The sequence below is a fragment of the Bombus bifarius genome, unplaced genomic scaffold (assembly GCF_011952205.1).
Source record: "Bombus bifarius isolate JDL3187 unplaced genomic scaffold, Bbif_JDL3187 scf7180000008033, whole genome shotgun sequence".
Lineage (NCBI taxonomy): Eukaryota > Metazoa > Arthropoda > Insecta > Hymenoptera > Apidae > Bombus > Bombus bifarius.
Window position 1 is genome coordinate 432,045 of NW_022884404.1, and position 19,475 is coordinate 451,519.

Genomic DNA, 19,475 nt, shown 5'->3' on the forward strand with positions numbered 1-19,475 from the left:
TCATGTACAACTTTAATTATTTAAAAGTCCTAATGTATTTGGTACATTAAACAAAAGTAAAACGAAATGTAAAACAAAAGTAAAAAGAAAATCGAATACAAAATATTGACAAATAATGTTCTTTAAAATATGGGACTTTAAAGAAAAATAGTAGGAAATGAAAAAAATGATTTCAGAACAATATACTTAGTTTATGCTGACTATTTATACTAAAGTTGTCTAGTTTATAAAGATGTGATTTTTGTAAATGTATTGGTATAAGTCGTAAATGCATGGATCATCTGTATTATTTCAAACGTCCAGTACATTAAATTGTATTCTACTTAAGAGGATATAAAATCCTATGCAGTGTAGTATTAGACATTTAATAAAATAATATAAGTATAAAATATTTCGATAATTCTATATAAAATTTTATTATAGCTTACTTTCCTTATTTGGAAGGTAAATTGTATTCATTAAATTTTTTATTAAATTCAAAAATACTAAATTAAGAACTCATTATCTTGGAACAATGTCACAATCAGTTTACTATATTCTATATACAAATTTTGTTAAAAAATAACTAGGGTTTTTATCCATTGAAACAATATTTTTTATTTATTATTTCATCGCTTATAGTAAAATATTACGATAATATGTGACATTACGAGTAATCAGTTCTATCTGTTCCACGAAAAGATATCTTTCTTATTGAGTGGCTTTGTGGCATTTATCAGAAATCATGCAATCAGGTCACAGTTTATTGATTCATTCCAACACAATCTTGTACAGTTACACTTTTGCGATGGAGTTACACAACTGCCGATTATGTGTGCCTGTCTGATTGCTTTTACGATAATAGAATTTACATTGTAATATCATTAGTCATTCTTTATAGTATTTAGCGTATAATATATTAATCTGTATATTTTAGTGTTCTATCATGTTGCGTGAATATATTTTTTGATGTTAGCTGAATAAATTAAAGAATCATTAGGTCATAATTCTAAAAATAAAATACTCATGTCTTATCAATACAGTAAATTTTGTAGATCTGAAATTGCCGTAATATTTTTATATTGTACAATGTTGTTTAATAAATAATGAAGTATCCCATTCTCATTGTAATAATGTTATATTATGTCATTATGCTGTTGTTCCATAATTAGTGTATTTCTATACCAGTTTATGTTTAATTGCAACATTAAATTTGTGAAATAGGAAAAATATGTCAATTTCAAATTACGTAATTTATAGAATTTATAGCAATATAGGTAGATCTTACGAAATTAAGAAATATTTAAAAATCTGTAACATGAAATAAGTTGTTTCGGCTCACAATACTTAATTGTAAATCACTTTATATATTTAATATATGGATATCATTCCAATATATTATACAAAATCTACTATTGTAAAAAACCTTACGAACGACTCCAATTATTAAATTTTTAAATATTTACAATTGCTAAGCAACAGTATTACCTCGATAATAGACGCATGTTGGAACCGAGTTGTGTATGCTAACAAGGGAGGTAGGTGTGTGGAAATTGCCAGTTATCTTTTCAGCTTTTTCGCTTAAAGTCAAACATCCACTGATAAACGAAGTTGTATTATGGTACACTGTATTAAATTAAAAAATATTTGCTTCAACACACATATATAGAACCATTTACGTCAAAAACTAAAATGTTTCCTAAGGCGTGCTATGTTTTAATTTTGATGGATATGATTCTGTACATATTGGAACAAATATTTTTAAATTTAGTGTAGTGTACTATAGTTAGGAAGTTTATCTTAATTTTCCGGTGGATTCCTGTCTTAAGTATGTACCTATAAATTATTGGAGGCTCGAAGGCGAAAGTGAGATATGTGCTATCGGTAAATGAATTAGACATATGTTCATCAGAAAATCCTCAAAACTTAATTGCAATAATCTCATAATTGTAAGGTAAAGAGCATAAAAATTTTATTTTTTCAAGTTTGATGATTTATGAGATATATCCAAGATATATATATTTATACATATATATCGTCTACTACCGATACAGTATTATACACATATGTATATTAATGATAATCGAAGTGGGGATGAATTGATGAAAAGTATATGACGCGACGAATGACGCGTGAGTCGGCAATACGCGCAGTCAGCGCAGTGCACTCCAAGATTTCGTGTAGTGTGCTTTGTAGTTACCGGTTATTATTTATTGAGCAAAAGAATTTTTTCTGTTTTGTATTATAAGTATCAATTTCATTCATTATGACAGAAAATCGCAAAGAAGTAAGGGTATGGTGTGATGGATGGTAAGTTCTTATTAAATTATATTTGTCCTATACTTAATTTAAATTTTACGTGCTTGTTGTCCACACTTGGTGTATGACTATGACTTTTTGTTAATAGGATGTCGATCAATAAAGTTTTGATACGAATGACACAATTATATGTATACAGTGATAGAAAATTATACGTATAACAGAAATTACAGTGATAATTTTGAGTAGTTCATATCTGTGACATTGTTATAATTGCCGTTTTCATTCTTTTTTTACTTTTTAACGTATTATGTATGAGACAATTTATAAAACCTTTATTATATTAAACTACGCGAATTCCGCTATCAAACAAATACATTTAAACTTTTCACCTGTACATTTCGTTATAAATGTACAAATATTTTTTTCAAATGATTATTTTTTCAATACAGCTATGACATGGTGCATTTTGGCCACGCGAATTCCTTGCGTCAAGCGAAGGCATTAGGTGATTATCTAGTTGTGGGTGTACATACAGATGAAGAAATTACTAAGCATAAGGGACCACCAGTATTTATGGAACAAGAAAGGTATATCTTTATTCAAATAAAACAATTGAATTACTTTGAATTTTAAATAACTTTTATAGCAATTTTTGTTAATTATGTATAAATATATAAAAAATAATTAATGTTGTGCAAGTAATATCATAAGCAAATTATTATACTTTTAGCATTAAAGCAAATTAATTTATGGTTGTTCTGTAATTAAATATATTTATATTAGGTACAAAATGGTTCGTGGTATCAAGTGGGTAGATGAGGTAGTTGAAGGAGCACCTTATGTTACGACTTTAGAAACATTAGACAAATACAATTGTGATTTTTGTGTTCATGGTGATGATATCACCATGACAGCGGATGGTGTAGACACGTATCATTTGGTCAAAGCAGCAGGTCGTTATAGGTATATATAAGATAAATTAATATAAGAGAGTTATATTAATAATAATAAAAGTTAGGAATAAATAAAATATAAGCAAATATAATTATTACAGGGAAGTTCAAAGAACAGCTGGTGTATCAACAACTGATCTAGTAGGCCGAATGCTGTTAATGACACGGCAACATTTTAAACAAGGAGATAGTGAATATAGTGTTGATAGAGAACCTAGTAAAAGCATGGGTCAAGATAGAACAGCACGGAGTCCATGGACAGGTTGTTCACAATTCTTACCTACTACACAAAAAATTATCCAATTCAGTGATGGGAAAAGTCCACAACCTGGAGATAAAATAGTTTATGTAGCAGGAGCATTTGATCTTTTTCATGTTGGTCATTTAGATTTCCTAGAAGTTGCAAAAAAAGAAGGTGATTATCTTATAGTTGGACTTCATACAGATCCAGTGGTTAATAGATATAAATATGGTAATCATCCAATTATGAATCTTCATGAAAGAGTACTTAGTGTGCTGGCATGCAAAGTAAGAAATAAAATATTTCAAATATCTTATAAAATACCAGTTGAGCTACAGTATATTTAAAGTCTATTATTTGATTTACATATAGTACGTTAATGAAGTAGTAATTGGGGCTCCATATGAAGTTACTAAAGATCTTATGGAACATTTCGATGTAGCTATTGTTTGTCATGGTCAGACTCCTATTATGCCTTCTGAGGATGGTTCAGATCCATATACTGAACCTAAAAGGCAGAATAAATTTAAATTATTGGATAGTGGTAATGACATGACAACAGAGAAAATTGTTGAACGCATAATTCTTCACAGGTACGTTATTTTTATATGCTATAAGTGGATGTATGACTAAAAATAATTTATAAATTATTACAAAGATTACTGTTAAATTCTAAATTAAAATTACATATAATGTGCATATATCTAATACATTAAATACTAACACATTGTTACTTTAAAATACAAGATTAAAACTAAACAAAATACAATTTTGAAATTAATTGTGCTGTTTTAGAGGAAATGAACATGAGTAATAATAAATGTTGAAAATAATTTTTAATTTTAATATTATATTTTAATATTACAAAATATTTAGATTTATATTAAACTTAAATGTAATTGTTTTTTAAAATTATCACTCAATAGAAAAATGTTAAATATATCTAATAATGATTGTGTAACTTTAATGAGCATTTGAAATTATCATACTTTATTAAATAAAAGATATAGAAATATTTTTATTTCATATAATATTTTTTTTATAATATAAATATAGTCGATACTCAATATTACTCAAAATTACTCAAGATTATTATTACTAAATAATTCCATAAAAAAGATGTACTGTATGCAGTATTTTGTCTCCCTAGGTCATATGAACTACATATAATAATTAAAACAATACATAATAATTAAATAAAATAATAATTATAGTTAAAACATAATAATAATTAAAAACTTGAACAACTGTTGATATGTTGAATCTTGCCATCTTGCATTTTGTCATTCCTCATTCAGCTTCAAATAAGCATCTTTTTCTTTACTTTATTTTGAAATTTTATATCATTCATCACTCATGCTTTTATAATGGGATATGCAAGTTTATGCTATCAAACACTTCATGGATTCATCTTATATTTCTATTTACGTGTAGTTTGTGTAAGTGTGTATTCTTTACAAAGAAATTTATAATTTATTTATTTTATCACAACTAAGATTGTAAAACATATTTGCATATCCCAACGTTTTAAGACAGGCTCACGATGTTTTGATATAGTGCTTAATTGCAGGTTGGAATTTGAAAATAGGAATTTAAAGAAGGAAAAAAAAGAACAAGCAGCTTACGAAGCCTTCATAAAGTCTCAGAAAAAAGAAAGGACTGAATAATTTATTCTGTACACTCAAAGTGTGTGATAATTATATTTTATGGAACATATTTGTAAATATGATATCACACTAATATTTAAATTATTTAATTCTATTTGAAAATATGTGTGGTTTAAATATTTATAGCCATGCTAAATATTTAAGGTATTAACATATTATAGACAATTTTTTTTCCAACAACTCAACGACAAAAACAAATACAACGATAAAGGTATGCAAAAGATTGTGAATATTTGTAAATTTAAATATTTCTAATTAGGAAGGTTTAGAGCAGCTTATTTTATGTTACATGCTAAGTCTAAATATGCACACATATATATAAATCTGGTATTAAAATTTGGTACTAGGATATTATCAATAAGCTTTTGATTATGTATCATGATGTGAATATTATATAAAAATGGAACTTTTACAATGTTAGGTTTTACTTATATATTTTATGTATTTTTTTACAGAGATTTTATCATCATATTTAAGGCATTGTTTATTTTTTTGACAATATATGCACTATTTTATTACTATAATTAATCTATATGAAATTAAAAATTTAAGCAAATGATTTTATAAACATTTTACAACCAAAACATGTATATTTTTAATTTCATAGTCACTTAGTTAAATCTAGTTTATAATTGGATTCTTTTTGTATAGCACATAAAGTGGAAATAGTAAATAAATTTATAAGTGTAAATTATTAAATCTATCTTATTAACTCTTAAATGATTAATTTGTGGAATGTTATGATTATTTTTAAATCTGTTTTTACATTAAATATTTTTTCTTATAACTTAGAATATAGTTGGAGTATGACTATAATAATTTTGCATAATTATTTGGAAGAAAAGATAACTATATATATTCTTCATAGCACATAAAGACACAATGTTATAATAATTAAAGATAATAGTAACATAATTATTTAAATAAATTGTTTATTATAGTATTATTGTTCTATGAAATGTAATTTTGTGCATTTGCAATCGATATTTTTTTTACAATATTTAATTGTGCAGTATTTGTAGACTTATTGTGTATACAAGAAATAATATTTGTAATCGTTATTATCAAATACATGTGCATTTAATTAATACGAATTGACAATGCATTGTACAAGGAAAATGTACATTTATAAACAAATGTTAAAATTGTAAAATAAATCGTAAGTGCCACATTTTGTAACATAATCATGTTACATTATTTTTACTTGAAACTAAATATTAACCAAAGATACATTTTGATCGTGATACAAAGTAGGCAATCTGTTCTACGTTTTTATTTTGCTCTTATTACGCTCTTATTATCTGTAGACCGAAATCTATTTGATGTAGAATTTTTTTCTTATATTCTTTACTTTATTTAAGTAAAGTTGATTGTTATAAACTGTATCTACAGGGGCGGACTAGCTATTGGGGGGTTTGGGAAAATTCCCGGTGAGGCAATAGGGTTTAGAGGTTTTACGGACTTGGATCCACTCTATGTAGAATTGTAATCTCCCAGTAAAACTCATAGAGATATAAAGATACGAGTGCGCGAGTCATATGTTAGCGTGTAAGTGGATGCGATGTGGGAATTGAAAGAGAACTCTGTATAGGACCTTTCTGTTTTTGTTTAAATCAGGCACGTAATTGATGCCGCTCGCTAATTGAGTTACACACACATATTTATTGTACGAATGTGCATGCGTATTAGATAAGAACACAAGAGGTCCCATTTTTATATTTCTACAATAAAAATTTGAGTCCTAGTCCGCCCTTGTATCCTAATTTATATACGCGCGATTGCACAGCATTACCACATCCCTCACTATGTTATATTCATAAACATGTAATAGAATGACATGCTATAAAATATTGCGAAATGGAGCGATCGATTTAATTTCTATCAATAATTTAATATTCCTAAAACTGTGACATGCATAAAAATGTAGTGATGTTTTATTTTGCAATAAATAACTTATATGCGGTCATATTAATACAGTAAATATTTTGTAATATTTCTATACCTATTCGTTTATTCGACCAATTCGTTTATTCTACTACTGTATGTATGTACATTGAGTCACAATCACCCTCAAAAGAAAATACATTATAGTTATATTCAACCGTAACGGATATGAGTAAATTATTCTATAATGAATAAATTAATACGGTTCATTTAGGATTACTTACTATTAAAGATTATATACGCACTGTTTCAGGTCACGTAATAGCACTGCACGTTTAACAAAATGTTGAAATAGCGGAGAAGTAGATTTGCAATTATGTAATAAGTATTTAATGTGAGAAATGAAATAAAATAAATTTTTCGTGCAATTTGTTGTGTAAAACGTGCAAAAGTGAATGATCAGTTACAAAGAGTAATAGTGAAGAATTTAATACTTGCTAAAGATCGTAAATTACATTTGTTTTTTTATGTTATACACAAATATGTAATAATATATAACATATCCGTATCTTTGCAGTAATTCTACCAAGTCTTATCAAATTTTATCTATCTTATCTACCTTAAATAATATACATTAAATATATTAATTAAATATATTACTTTCATATATTTTTTAAACTTTGTGTTTTTAGTTTAGTATATAATCTCTTAACGCTCACAGATATTTAAAAAAATATTACGTTATAATACAATTCTGTTATTTTTGTATGATATTTTGCTTATATCCGTACCATAAGTCGTTCTGTTAATTTGGTTTCTTATTTCATTTCACGAAAACTACTGTTTCATTTTGATTGAGCATAATAAAATATATATGTAATATAATATTTGCATTTTGCTATTGTACCGTAGATCGGCCGGTGTAGCCTGGTGTTTGTTCAGAATATTTTCTAGCACGATCTCGTACTAGTTCGTCGATTGATTTATTTTGTGGTATAGTTGACGACAAATTGTGAAGTCTTGTTGCAAGATAGCACATGATAAAAGCTGATAAAACCAGAAGTGCACCAAGTCCTGTTGCAACGTAAAGAAAACTACCGCAACTGTTTTCAAGTCCAGCAGTCACTTTCTGATATATATCTAGAAATCACAAAATACGTAGGTGATGAATTTTGAAGAAAGTTACATACTTCAACAATTACAATAAAAATATGTTCTAAATACTTGAAAATAGCAATTACTATTTTAGTATTAACGAGTTTAAAGAATGGAATTTTTTTTAACTCACCATCAGGCATCATCACCGTGTATTCGATATTTTCCTTAAATTTCGTATAAGGTATCGAATCGTTGTATTCCTTTATCAAGCGGTCGACTTTAGGAAAATATTCGTTCGTACCTTCTACGATAGATCGTTTTTTCTTCTTTCCGTGTCCCGATGGTTCAAAAAGATCGAGACAAAAATCCTGTAAATAGGTTGTTATATGTTATTTATTCTTACGATTTCTGTAAATAGAAGAAACACTTTTGTCAAATGTTAATGCTTTTGAATTATGATCGTTTAAAATATTAATTTTGCCATCTTCTGTTACTAGATATTGACACTTGTACTGTCACTTGATCACAAAGAGATTTTTAAATAATTAACAATTTGTAATTTAAGAAAATAAAAGTACAAATTTGACGTATCAATCGAATTAATTACAAATCCATTATGAATTTAGATTCTTTCTTTATCATTTTAGTACGTAAATATCGTTTTTATGTTTGCAAATAATTATTTGAAAAACCGCAAACTCCTAAGCACGAGCCCTCTAAAGGACGAATGTTTTTGTTATGTCAGAAAGCGAATTACAAAGCTGAACAGGTGAATAGCCACTCATTCAGACGTCAACCACAAGTTAAATTGGACCGTAAATTATGTCCTTACCGGTTGGCAGTCCTGAGGTTCCATGCAAGCCTTGATCTGCGAGTGGATCCACAGCGTGGAACGTTCTCTCATGGAACTGAGGAGAAAGGCTTCGAAATCGAGGAAAACTTCGTTCTTTCTCTCTCGATAACGGGCTGGTTGATGAGGAATTATTGACGCGAAATCTCGATTTCTACAGCCGTCCTTCACCAACACGACACTTCCTGGTGCGTGAGGCTGATCGGGATCGGGACTAACGGTCACTTCCAACAGTTTAATGTAACCCCATGCACTGTCTGCACTGATTCGAGCTCTTAACTGAAGCTTTGTACCAATGGGAACCGCTTGATCGACAGTCTGCGACCCCGATGCGTCCGATACGTTGCCAGTAGCTTCGCGGTAAAGGGCTACCTCGTACTCCAGTCGTCCAGGTGTTTCTTCGACCACCCCAGATACTCTTGCCCCGTGAGGACTGAAAGAGATTAGAATTTCAAAATTTAGAAAACAAAATTTGTACGCGACATATTTCAAATATTTTCCGCAATACGGTGCCAACATGAAAATTTTTGTTTACGCATATTTTTTTTTTATAGAATGAACTGCTGAAAGTTTTATTATACATATGTACATACATGTATACTTTTGTCGGTGATCTAGATAATTAAACGATGAGAATTATCACCAATACCATAAATAACTTTAAGCAAAGTAAATATTTATTCGAGTCTCTTTGCAATTCATGTCTGTTTCCATAGGAGTTATCAGATAAAACACGATCTTGTCAATGTGGAACAATAACTTACAAGGTTCCAGCGAAACCGGCAGCTTTGTGACGGAGTAACGTTGGCTCAGGTGGTCGGCACATTAAGATCAATTCTTGATCGGCTAGCATGACGACTCCGGGAAATGCCGGAAACCATACTCGCAGGTGAATGAAACCCTAATGACAATAAAATTTTGTTCATCGTATCTCTTTCCTAGCTTTTATGTATTTTTTATTTAATTATTTATGTACTTCATTATTTAGTCCTTAACGAGTTAGATAACTAACAGCTCATATCTATATGTAATGTCAACGATAAATTTCAAGATTCTTTCAAGTGCTAGATTTAAATATTTGGAATATTCATTTTTTAACAATTACGGTAATATACAATCGCATTATATTAATTCATACGATATGTCAGAATAGTTTGCAATGTACGATATTTATATTGTTATACTGTAGTTACGTTTCGTTAGAAATATATAAAAATCTTCCCTAGATGTATATACAAGACAATCGTAGATGTCGCGTGTGTTCATCGATCATCTGATCTGAGCAAGAAGCGATCGATAATCGAATTTTGCGATCAGTTACGTGACAAGTTGATAATACGAAAGCATTTATTAGTTGATCGGTTTCGGTTTATTGACGCGCGTAGCAGAACGCGGACACGGACAATCAACGAGCGCAGGAAGCAAAATTTCGATCGATGACTCACGTTTCTCTTCAGGATGCCGCATCTCGAGAAGTCAGTCACCTTCAGGAAATAGTTATCTTCCTGAGGATCATTGGGATCTGGCCTGATCTGGCAGTGAATGTCGGTAAGCGGATTGGCGGATCTGTCGTCGGCAAAGAGCGGCGCCCCTCTGAAGCCAACTGGTCTTTTGATCTTCGCTGTCAGGAGATCGGCTGCTGATCCTGCGCCGCTGCACTGAATGTCAGAGACCTCGTAATCCTGAGCAACGGTGGCGGCAACCTGAAACAATACGACAGTCATTCATCTACACAGGTTTGCTCGAACGACATTCGTGACCTTCTGGTACGTAATTCATTTCCTTCTTGCATGTAGTTTTTTCCTTTCGCATTGCCTTGAAATATAATATTCATGGACACTTAGAGATAAAACTATCTATGGAAATTCAATCACGCTTTTAACTATCTCTTACGTCAGTTTCCGCTGATGCCGTTATCTATCGCGTATATTTCCATAACAAGATCTTATAAACGATGTACAATGTACATAAATGCCTGCCACTACCGCTCAAAGGCATTGGGTTACTTCGGACGATTTAATTCATCATTTATTTATTATTTAATGCGTCAAAATATCCATAGTGTAGCTTTACAACATGCACTTTTGTAATTAAAATACATCCTGTGAATAATAAAGGTCAAGTATTTGAATACTTTTGAGCGATAGTGTACACACGTACACCGTCAGCACGAGTTTACGCTACGTTTGATCGTAATTAAAGATGAGATTCAGCGACAGAGAGGAGCAAGATAAAAAGAGGTGAAAGAATGCCGTAACCTCGGTGTTAATGATACAAAATACAATGCGGGCATGGCAACGAAGAATTTCATAGTTGAGCGAACGTTTCGCGGTAACAGGAGTGCATTAACCATTAACATACTTTACTAACAAACTTTTGAACTATTTCACCGTGAAATAACATCTGTTCAGCCGTGTTACTATCCTCGAGACGGCCGTTTTTTCATCTGAACATCTGGAGGATAGCGTTGAGTGACCTCTCACGACTATAGATAAAGTAATTTCTTTAATTAACGTGGGTCGCCTTGGACTTTTTCCTCGATATCGAGCCCAAGGCGCCTTTTTACCATTCCCTTCGATGTCCAGCGCCGTATAAAACTTCGATACGAAACAAGGTGACCAACACGCGAAGAGAAAAGATTTCAATACGAGTAACGGTGTAGAGAAACGCTCTGGTGCCCGCCTAAGTTATTCGTTATATGTATGCGTACCATACTGGTTGTTCATCGTACGGTCAGCCAGGCGTATAATCGTAGTACAGGTCATGGTTATTTCTTCGAGGTAGGTCAACCCAGCTTTCAGGATTGCTCGATTTCCGCGATACGATTGATAAGCTGATCGATAAAAGGGTGTACCTTGTCAACTCTCTAGATGTCTTATTAATATGATAATTTAGCGAGTATTTATGCAAGATCATATTTTTACGAATACGATTAAAAGCATGGAATCTTGGTAGAGAATTGTTTTATGTTGGAATTTATAGTTATTTATTAATTATTATCAAAATCTTTTATAAACAATGTAACTTATCGAATTACTTTTGTTTTTTATAATTACCAAAGAGTCATTGAACTCACACTAGTATTAACATAATTGAGAAATAGGGAAATAATTTGCCGGTAGAAGGTACAATCAACAATTTCATTTACATGATCCATAATTATTTAATATTCCGTTATAGTAACAAGCGCCATTAAATTAATACTATTACGTAATTTTAATAAAAATATTAAAAATATTTTGATAATTAGATACTGAGCCCAGTAATATAAGAGGCAAAAACTTATTACAAAAGTACTTAAAAACTGCTTATTTCAAATCAAAATGACCTATCGCTGATTAAGGATGTTGATTGTTCGACGAATTTTTATCGATAAAGTGAATATATTCAATGATCATAAAAGTTAATGTGACAAAATCAATGTTCATACAGTAAACGCTTAATGTGCGCGGTTTATATTCATTAAATACTGAATGTAATAATCATCCACGGACTGCAAAAATATTATAGAAATTCACTCTTGTTTCCCGCTTTTATTAAGCTTTGTATTAAACGCGAAAAAATGAGTATAATTGAGGGCAGGTATGAGCGAGGGTAATTGAGTCAACGTACTTGAAGAGCGATTAATTTAAACAAAATCTCATCGGATTTAATCGAAATACACCGATTTACTGTGTCGTATCATTAATTATTTCAGGTTCACTGATTTTTCATCAATAATCTTGAATGGACGACGATATGAAACGAGCGGATTTACGAAAAATTCGCGGCGAAATTGGAAAAACGTGATCCAAATGCAGCCGCGTAATTAACGATTTCAAGTCGGGCTAATAAATTATCTTGGATCATCTGTGTCAACTGCATGCATATTAAATAGCACGATATTAAAACTACATAGAATTATAAATAATTCATAGATTTTTCGCGTAGTTACCTTAATTAGCAATTAAGATGTCACAAGGATGTAAACAGTACGGAGATAATCAATTTCGATGTTTTCACAGACATTGTGTTTTTTATCCGTTGGCTGGAAAAACAAGATACTGAACTTGTTGCGTAAGTGTTTTAACATAGAAAATTACTTAGTCCCTTTTATCTAAACTGTTTTATGATGCTCGAAAAAAATAAAAGCATGTGGATACCAGACTTATCATTATAATATGAAATATATTATTTCTGTGTTCTGTAAGATCTAGAGGCACATTTATATTGATGTATGTGTCAATATTATATCTATCATATTATTGATAGCTTTCTTATGTACTTATATAAACAAAAGAACTGGTAGGATCTATGTAGTTAGTTAACATACTAACAATATTAGTCATTTAGCTTGTGATTGTAATGTGCAATGGAATCTAATGTTACTGGTTGGTAAGTTATTGTACATCGAATTATTGGTGAATCTTATTCCAATTATACGAACGCTTACAATTTTGCGTACGTTAGTAAGCAAAAGAATGGGTAACATACGTTCGAATACAGTTATTCGAACATACTCTCCGGTTATTTCAGTGACAAATTATAGATAGTGAAGAAAATCAGCGATCTCCTGTTATAAGATGTCCAGTTATCCAAATCGTTTCCTCAGGTATAAGTAGAATTAAGTAAAAATAACGACAAGTAGGATCCTACTGTCTACTACCCATGTACATAATTCTACTTAGCATAATTCTACCACGAAAATTTGAAACATATTGGAATTCCAAAAGAAATAACGACTTCCTCAAGTAGGTAAATATTTCATACATTATAATATTTTATAGCATTGAAACTGTAATTAATTATACTTCAAAATAGAAGTCAAAATATAACGTTTTTATATCTCAGAGATATTATACTCAAAAATTTGTTTTGTTTAAGGAGTAAAAGATAGTGCAAACTTTTGAGCAGACAAAAACGAAAAGATCCGATCGTTTAACAAAATTTTAAATCCATGGCCGAAAGAAGTTACTAATTTAAAAATCGATACGGTTAAAGAGTTAATAATCATTGAGCCATTACTTGGCCGATATGGCGTGCGTCGAAACTGTTATTGTAACAGCACTTTAATCGGGCACGGGTGAAGCAAACGACGCTGAAACACAAAGTTTTCGATGGAATTGGAACGTCCGACGATGATTTCCGAATCGTTAAACGGAAACTATTCGCATTAAAGAAGAAACCGACCGGTTGGGAGGGAAAAATAAGAGGACCCCAGTTGCTGCGTGGTCGTGACAGTCGAGGTATCCAATTTGCGGAGTTAATAGAAGTTTGATCAAGCCTTGTTTCAAATTGAATGCCAAACTATGGATTGCTGCCGGTCGATAGGACTTTTATCGAAACGTTAATGTTTTTTCGATCGATCGTCCGACACCGGTCGGGTCTCGTTTGATGAACGAACGCGATCCTGTTCTCTGTATCACGAAATTCAATTGAAACTGCGAATAATAATACTACCGATTGTAGCCGTAATAATAATGGCAAACTCGATGGCGGTAATAGGAACGCTGTATCGCTGCGTTTCTGTTTATTTCGTATAAATCGCCGCTTATCGAAATTGGAACGTAACACTTCACTTTTTTATCATACTGTAAGGTACTTTCCACAGTCGTATACGTATTGCCTTCTCAATTTTTTCATATTTCAGGGGCTTACGGGTAAAGTATGTCACAAGTGAAAATGACTTGAATTTGAAAAATTGTGATCAAGTAGACTACGGATTTCTGTGCATTTATACGAAATCTCAAGAAATGGAAAAATAAAGAATTGTAAAAATAGAATATGGTAGAATACATACAATAGGGAAAAATACATCAAATTTCCAAGATAGTGTATTTGCCGTTATTTTTTTTTATAGATGTTATAAATTTCTATTCAGATTCTATTTCTTTCCTTGTACTGGCAAAAGTGTAAATTTGCATAATAATCCTCAGTCCAATACGTAATTAGATTTCATCGATATCGATAAATAATTAATAAATGTTATAATATCTCAGATGTAATTGTTAAATTTGTTGCAGGTATGTTGTAGATACCGTGTCGTTAAATTAAAGGCAAATTAACAGAGCAGTGGTGTATAATACACGCGTGGAAGAATTTACGTAAAGTGCTACATGCGCGTGTGCGCGGTACGCTCCGATTCGATTGATGCGCGGAAAGTTAACGGGAAGAGACAAACAGCCGAATCTGTTACGTGAAACGGGCCCTCGTGTGCGCCTGGTTCCCTTGAGATTACTTCCTAGATAACTATATACACGTACATTTTTTCGTTTTATTCTTTTTTACGAAAGAACCGCACCCGTCTCTTTTATGGCGCCGTAAATTCTTTATTTCTCACTGGCGCTTTTGGCAGGATGACATGGATTTGTCTCCGCATATGGGATGCCATACAAGTTAATAACTTCCTGTATAGCCTGTTGATGAAGAAATCTTGAATTTACTAACGATCGAACGTTGAGGCTTTGGAATGGTATAAATTAACGAAATCCGATTTGGAAAGATTTATATCTGATTATCGGATAGTTTATTCATTATATTCTCTTGTATCGATATACATATTGTTGGTATACTAGTCTTACTTATATTTTATACTCCTGCGATTAATTTATTGCACATCATAAATTATAGTTTTATATATTATATATAGTATCTTTTACACTGTTTTAACCCTGAACTCTGAATATACAAAATACGTGTTAATATAAATAGACTGTCCTACTAAAAATATATATTCAAAGCGATACGTGATTAAATTAAAGAGGTATTTCTAATGTAACTCAATAAATTCTATTTTTTTGTATTCAAATCGTTTGCATAGACGTAATTTTCAGATTTCGATTCATTTATCTGTGACTTCTAAACCAGTAATTTAAAAGAACAGTCGGAATTGAAAAAGTTTGATAGAATACCGCTCGCACCGAACGCGTTAAAAAGATCCGAGTTAACATTTCGACGTGAAACGCCTTCTAAGGATTATACCCGCGGTCTTCTTATGCAAATAAAATTTTATATCTCCGCTACGAGATGAAAACATCATTATCACCCCAACCCTACAGAGAATTTGAAAGTTTTCCTATAAATTTATCAAGACGTAGAAACACATAAAAAAAGAAAGATAGAATTCCATAAATCCTTCATCTAAAAGCTCGACAAAGTTGTAAGAAGTGAAACGAAAGAACAAGAGGAAAATGGGTTGAAATGTCGAGTTACTATACTATCACAGAATTGGTTCTCTTTGGAATGTGATTTCAAATAATTCTCCCTACGTAATCAACGACAAGTGTCAGGCGTGAGATCGATAATTTTAAAGTGCAAATTCACCGGAGTTCCGAGCATCGTGCGAATCCTTTCGCAGGATCCACATAAAAAGGTAAAAACCGAAGTTTGACACCCACCGTGCAAAATCCAGCGATCAGGACGATCCACATGATCCAGCCGAAGTGTCTCCCTTCCTTATCCTTGTTTCTTTAATCGTGAACGCAAAACACGCGAGAAACACACTTCCTGGTAGAAGGAATTGCACAGAGAGGGATGCAATTTTGACGAAGATTCCCGATGAACTGAGGCGCGTGTACCACGCAAGAATTCTCCCTCCGTGGTAGATGTTCCTCCAACGGGTACTGTCTCCTGGAGGGGAGGAACGGAAATCAAGGAACCAGAGAACCACCGGCCCATCCAGAGTACTGTTAATGCATGCTTGCTGCCTCCACTAACAACCATCCTTACCGCGTCTTCTTCGCGAGCAGTGACGGCCTCGAACAGACACCGCGTCTCCTTTCCGAGCTTCCTTCGGGATAGCATTCGCCCTATTTTCTTCCGCATTTAATTTTATTCTTTTCTGTTTCCTTTTTTAGAAATTTAGTTCCAAGAAGACTTAATCGCCCTGTAGATTCGATCTTAACGTTTGAGTTTAATTGAGTTCTTTTGGATAATTTATGAACAATGGGATATACGAAAATGAAAGAAGTAAAGTAGAATTCGAGAAAATGTTTCAGTTTACTTTTTCTAAAATATGGCATAAAAGCATTCCAATCGAAACAATCTCTATGTGAAATCCTTAAAGATTCACTTGTCTACTTTTATATAGAATCCCTTGCAAGATTTCTTATCTGATTTCTTTGCAACTTTTTTAAACGGAAGTATGGATCAAAAATTGAAAGGAGTAAATCTCTCTCTCTCTCTCTCTCTCTCTCTCTCTCTGACGTTTCATTTTTATTTTTCAGGTAACGGAAGGATGATACATAGATAGAGGAGATTTGTATAAAAGAAATCGAGGTGATTATCTCCAATGGTGAGTTTATATTTCATGTATATTCCACGTTTGATTCTATCGGAAGAGGATGCAATCGTTAACGAAGAATAGAAATGTTCATTATGCGTGAAGCATTTTTATTACGAATCAAAATTTCATTTCGGTTTCTTTTACTCGCGGCGGCATTCCAGTCTAGGAAGCCTCAGTAAACTGGCGGAATCGCGAGACATTACGTGATTCCGACATGCATAAAAGACGAATTGCTTAGCCGGTTGCTGACTTTTCCGGTGCGTTGATTTTGGGTCAATGCCAGTATTCGATCAAACATGTTGGAACACTGTTAGGGTTTGTATTCAGACAAAGAAGAATACATAAAAGATGATTTACATTAAAAGTACCGAACATTTTTAATCAAATCAGAATGTTGAAAAATAATTCCTTGTGGCAATATTTTCAGTAAAGAAAAATTCGATGTATTTTGCAAACGTTTAAAATATTTTTAATTTCATTTACTTAATTCATTTGCGAAGGATAATGGAACAAAATAATGCGCGGTGATTGTAAATATACCTGATATAAAAGTAATGATCTCCGATGCTCTTTCAAAGAAATACCAATAAACTTACTACACAGTCGAATATAAATTTTGATAAAATGTAAGGAAAAAAAAAAAGGAAAAAAAAGAAAAAAAAATGAAAAGTTTCTAGTTTTGTTACAGTATTTTATTTTTCATCGAGGATCGTGTCTTTCATCAGCTGTGTCAGATGCCTGCGTAAAAAGTGAGAATGACGTCGTGTTGGCCGTCATTTTCGTGCCGGTTTACTGTACCTGTCACTGACTGACTGAGACTAATAGAGCACAGTGCTATGTCACGCGTTTCGAACGCACCGAGATTCTCGGGAAAATTGCTCTCCCGTTGTTTTCTGTCTGCCCAGGCCTCGTAGTGAATCATCGGCAACGACCGTATGTACGCCGCGAAACGATTGCTTTTTAATGAAAATCGAATCGTTCTCGTCTCTCTATTCTCCGTAGCACGCTCCCTTAACGAGGGATCCGTTTCAACGGTGGCACGCGCGTATTCTTTGTAATTACGTTTGTTACGTGGCCTCGCTCGCTAAAGGTTTTAGTAATAATCGTTCACCGTTATCGTTTGTTACGCTTCAAGACGGAAAATGTATCCGTTAGTTGCATATTACGAAAGTGTTGACGATGAAAACTGAAACTGTACATTCACGAGCGTTCTCCAGCGTTTTTCAAATTATTAGATAACGGTTTTACCAAACCGACTTACATACAAATAATTTGAAAGAAAGATTGGTCTTTTTCCTACGATGCAACCGTAAATTCTAATTAAATAATTAGGCAAAACTGAGTGCAACTTTTTTAACGTAGGCATGCAAAGATTCCATTAATCTAAGGAGGCAATAAAACACTTAAATCTGAAAGAAAGATACATTTTTTGATGGCTATGCTCAGTTACAGCATATTACAATATGATTTGAGCGTTATATAGAAGTAAGAAGGGAAAATAAACACCGACATTTGTTAAGTCATTATCATAATCGTTTTTCATGCTTTCCTCGCTATTGTATACGCAATTATGTTCTATGAATCTTAAACTCGAGCTGGATGAACAGTAGGTATTCGGAAGTAGAGAATTACGCTGTTGCAGAAATTCGAGACTCGCTAAAAATGAAAAATAATGGTTCTATAAAACTGTAAAAAACATTTGTGTATCACGTTAGTGAATGCTTTTCGAAGAATTACTGAGCAACACAAATATTCTTCGAGCACTATTACATATCACTTTACGTAAATTAAATTTAATATTTTTATAATTATTCTGTACATTCTTTTTACCGCAGAGTAAAAATTTAAACCCGAGATATAAAATTGTTCACTAGTTAAGCGTTTTTAATTGTAATTTGTGAAAATATTTATGGAACTTAATATTGGAATTTTTAATGAAAATGTCTCCTTTTCTGTTTATTTTAAAATGTACGTGGAAGAAGAAATTTCTCCAAAAAACTTTATTTTCTCATTTCAATTTCAACGCGTGTTTCATATGTTTAACACATCAAGGAAATGTCAAATAAACGTCGTATAATATATTAAAATATGCTATTTACATCGAATATTTCTCCTATATTTTTAGCTACGTATATTGATTTATGATAGATATTGGAAAATTATTGTAAAACAAAATTAATGTATCGAAAACACCAAAAACTAGCATTCTACGTTTATTAATAGTGGACATTGATATTTATTATATCATGCAATTCAATTTATTTCTTGATCTCTTATC

General features: G+C 31.8%; 2 protein-coding genes and 2 long non-coding RNA genes across 6 annotated transcripts; 3 read left to right on the plus strand and 1 right to left on the minus strand.

Annotated features, from left to right (window-relative positions):
• Window positions 1-2,090: 2,090 nt before the first annotated feature.
• On the plus strand, window positions 2,091-5,518 carry LOC117207520 (ethanolamine-phosphate cytidylyltransferase). Of its 2 annotated transcripts, none has more exons than XM_033447827.1 (6): window positions 2,091-2,289; window positions 2,691-2,828; window positions 3,025-3,204; window positions 3,296-3,722; window positions 3,808-4,028; window positions 5,006-5,518. In XM_033447827.1, the coding sequence occupies exons 1-6, from the start codon at window positions 2,246-2,248 to the stop codon at window positions 5,100-5,102; spliced, it is 1,107 nt and encodes a 368-aa protein (XP_033303718.1). In that variant the 5' UTR covers window positions 2,091-2,245; the 3' UTR covers window positions 5,103-5,518. The 2 variants fall into 2 exon arrangements, with proteins under 2 accessions (XP_033303718.1, XP_033303719.1); XM_033447828.1 differs by having other exon boundaries at window positions 2,093-2,289; window positions 4,993-5,518.
• A 1,988-nt stretch (window positions 5,519-7,506) lies between these two features.
• Window positions 7,507-10,673, minus strand: LOC117207518. The gene is made up of 5 exons (XM_033447821.1): window positions 10,380-10,673; window positions 9,699-9,835; window positions 8,917-9,367; window positions 8,275-8,452; window positions 7,507-8,126 (listed from the first exon to the last, which is right to left on the minus strand). Exons 1-5 carry the CDS (start codon window positions 10,656-10,658, stop codon window positions 7,885-7,887), a joined length of 1,287 nt encoding a protein of 428 aa, XP_033303712.1. The 5' UTR covers window positions 10,659-10,673; the 3' UTR covers window positions 7,507-7,884.
• Window positions 9,698-13,659, plus strand: LOC117207521. Its single transcript, XR_004487533.1, has 3 exons — window positions 9,698-9,823; window positions 10,392-10,700; window positions 12,632-13,659. It is a non-coding gene; the product is annotated as an uncharacterized LOC117207521 (long non-coding RNA).
• Window positions 13,660-13,805: 146 nt separating this feature from the next.
• LOC117207522 lies at window positions 13,806-15,935 on the plus strand. Of its 2 annotated transcripts, none has more exons than XR_004487534.1 (2): window positions 13,806-14,511; window positions 14,937-15,935. It is a non-coding gene; the product is annotated as an uncharacterized LOC117207522 (long non-coding RNA). The 2 variants fall into 2 exon arrangements; XR_004487536.1 differs by having other exon boundaries at window positions 13,806-14,159.
• Window positions 15,936-19,475: the final 3,540 nt, after the last annotated feature.

Coding starts and splice junctions, on each gene's coding strand:
- LOC117207518 (XM_033447821.1), bottom strand. CDS start 10,658: ATGACTGTCGTATTGTTTCAGGTTGCCGCCACCGTTGCTCAGGATTAC. Junction 9,836..10,379: donor GCGGCATCCTGAAGAGAAAC/GTGAGTCATCGA, acceptor TATTGTCATTAG/GGTTTCATTCACCTGCGAGT. Junction 8,127..8,274: donor CACGGTGATGATGCCTGATG/GTGAGTTAAAAA, acceptor TGTGATTTCTAG/ATATATATCAGAAAGTGACT.
- LOC117207520 (XM_033447827.1), top strand. CDS start 2,246: ATGACAGAAAATCGCAAAGAAGTAAGGGTATGGTGTGATGGATG. Junction 3,205..3,295: donor AAAGCAGCAGGTCGTTATAG/GTATATATAAGA, acceptor TAATTATTACAG/GGAAGTTCAAAGAACAGCTG. Junction 3,723..3,807: donor TTAGTGTGCTGGCATGCAAA/GTAAGAAATAAA, acceptor ATTTACATATAG/TACGTTAATGAAGTAGTAAT.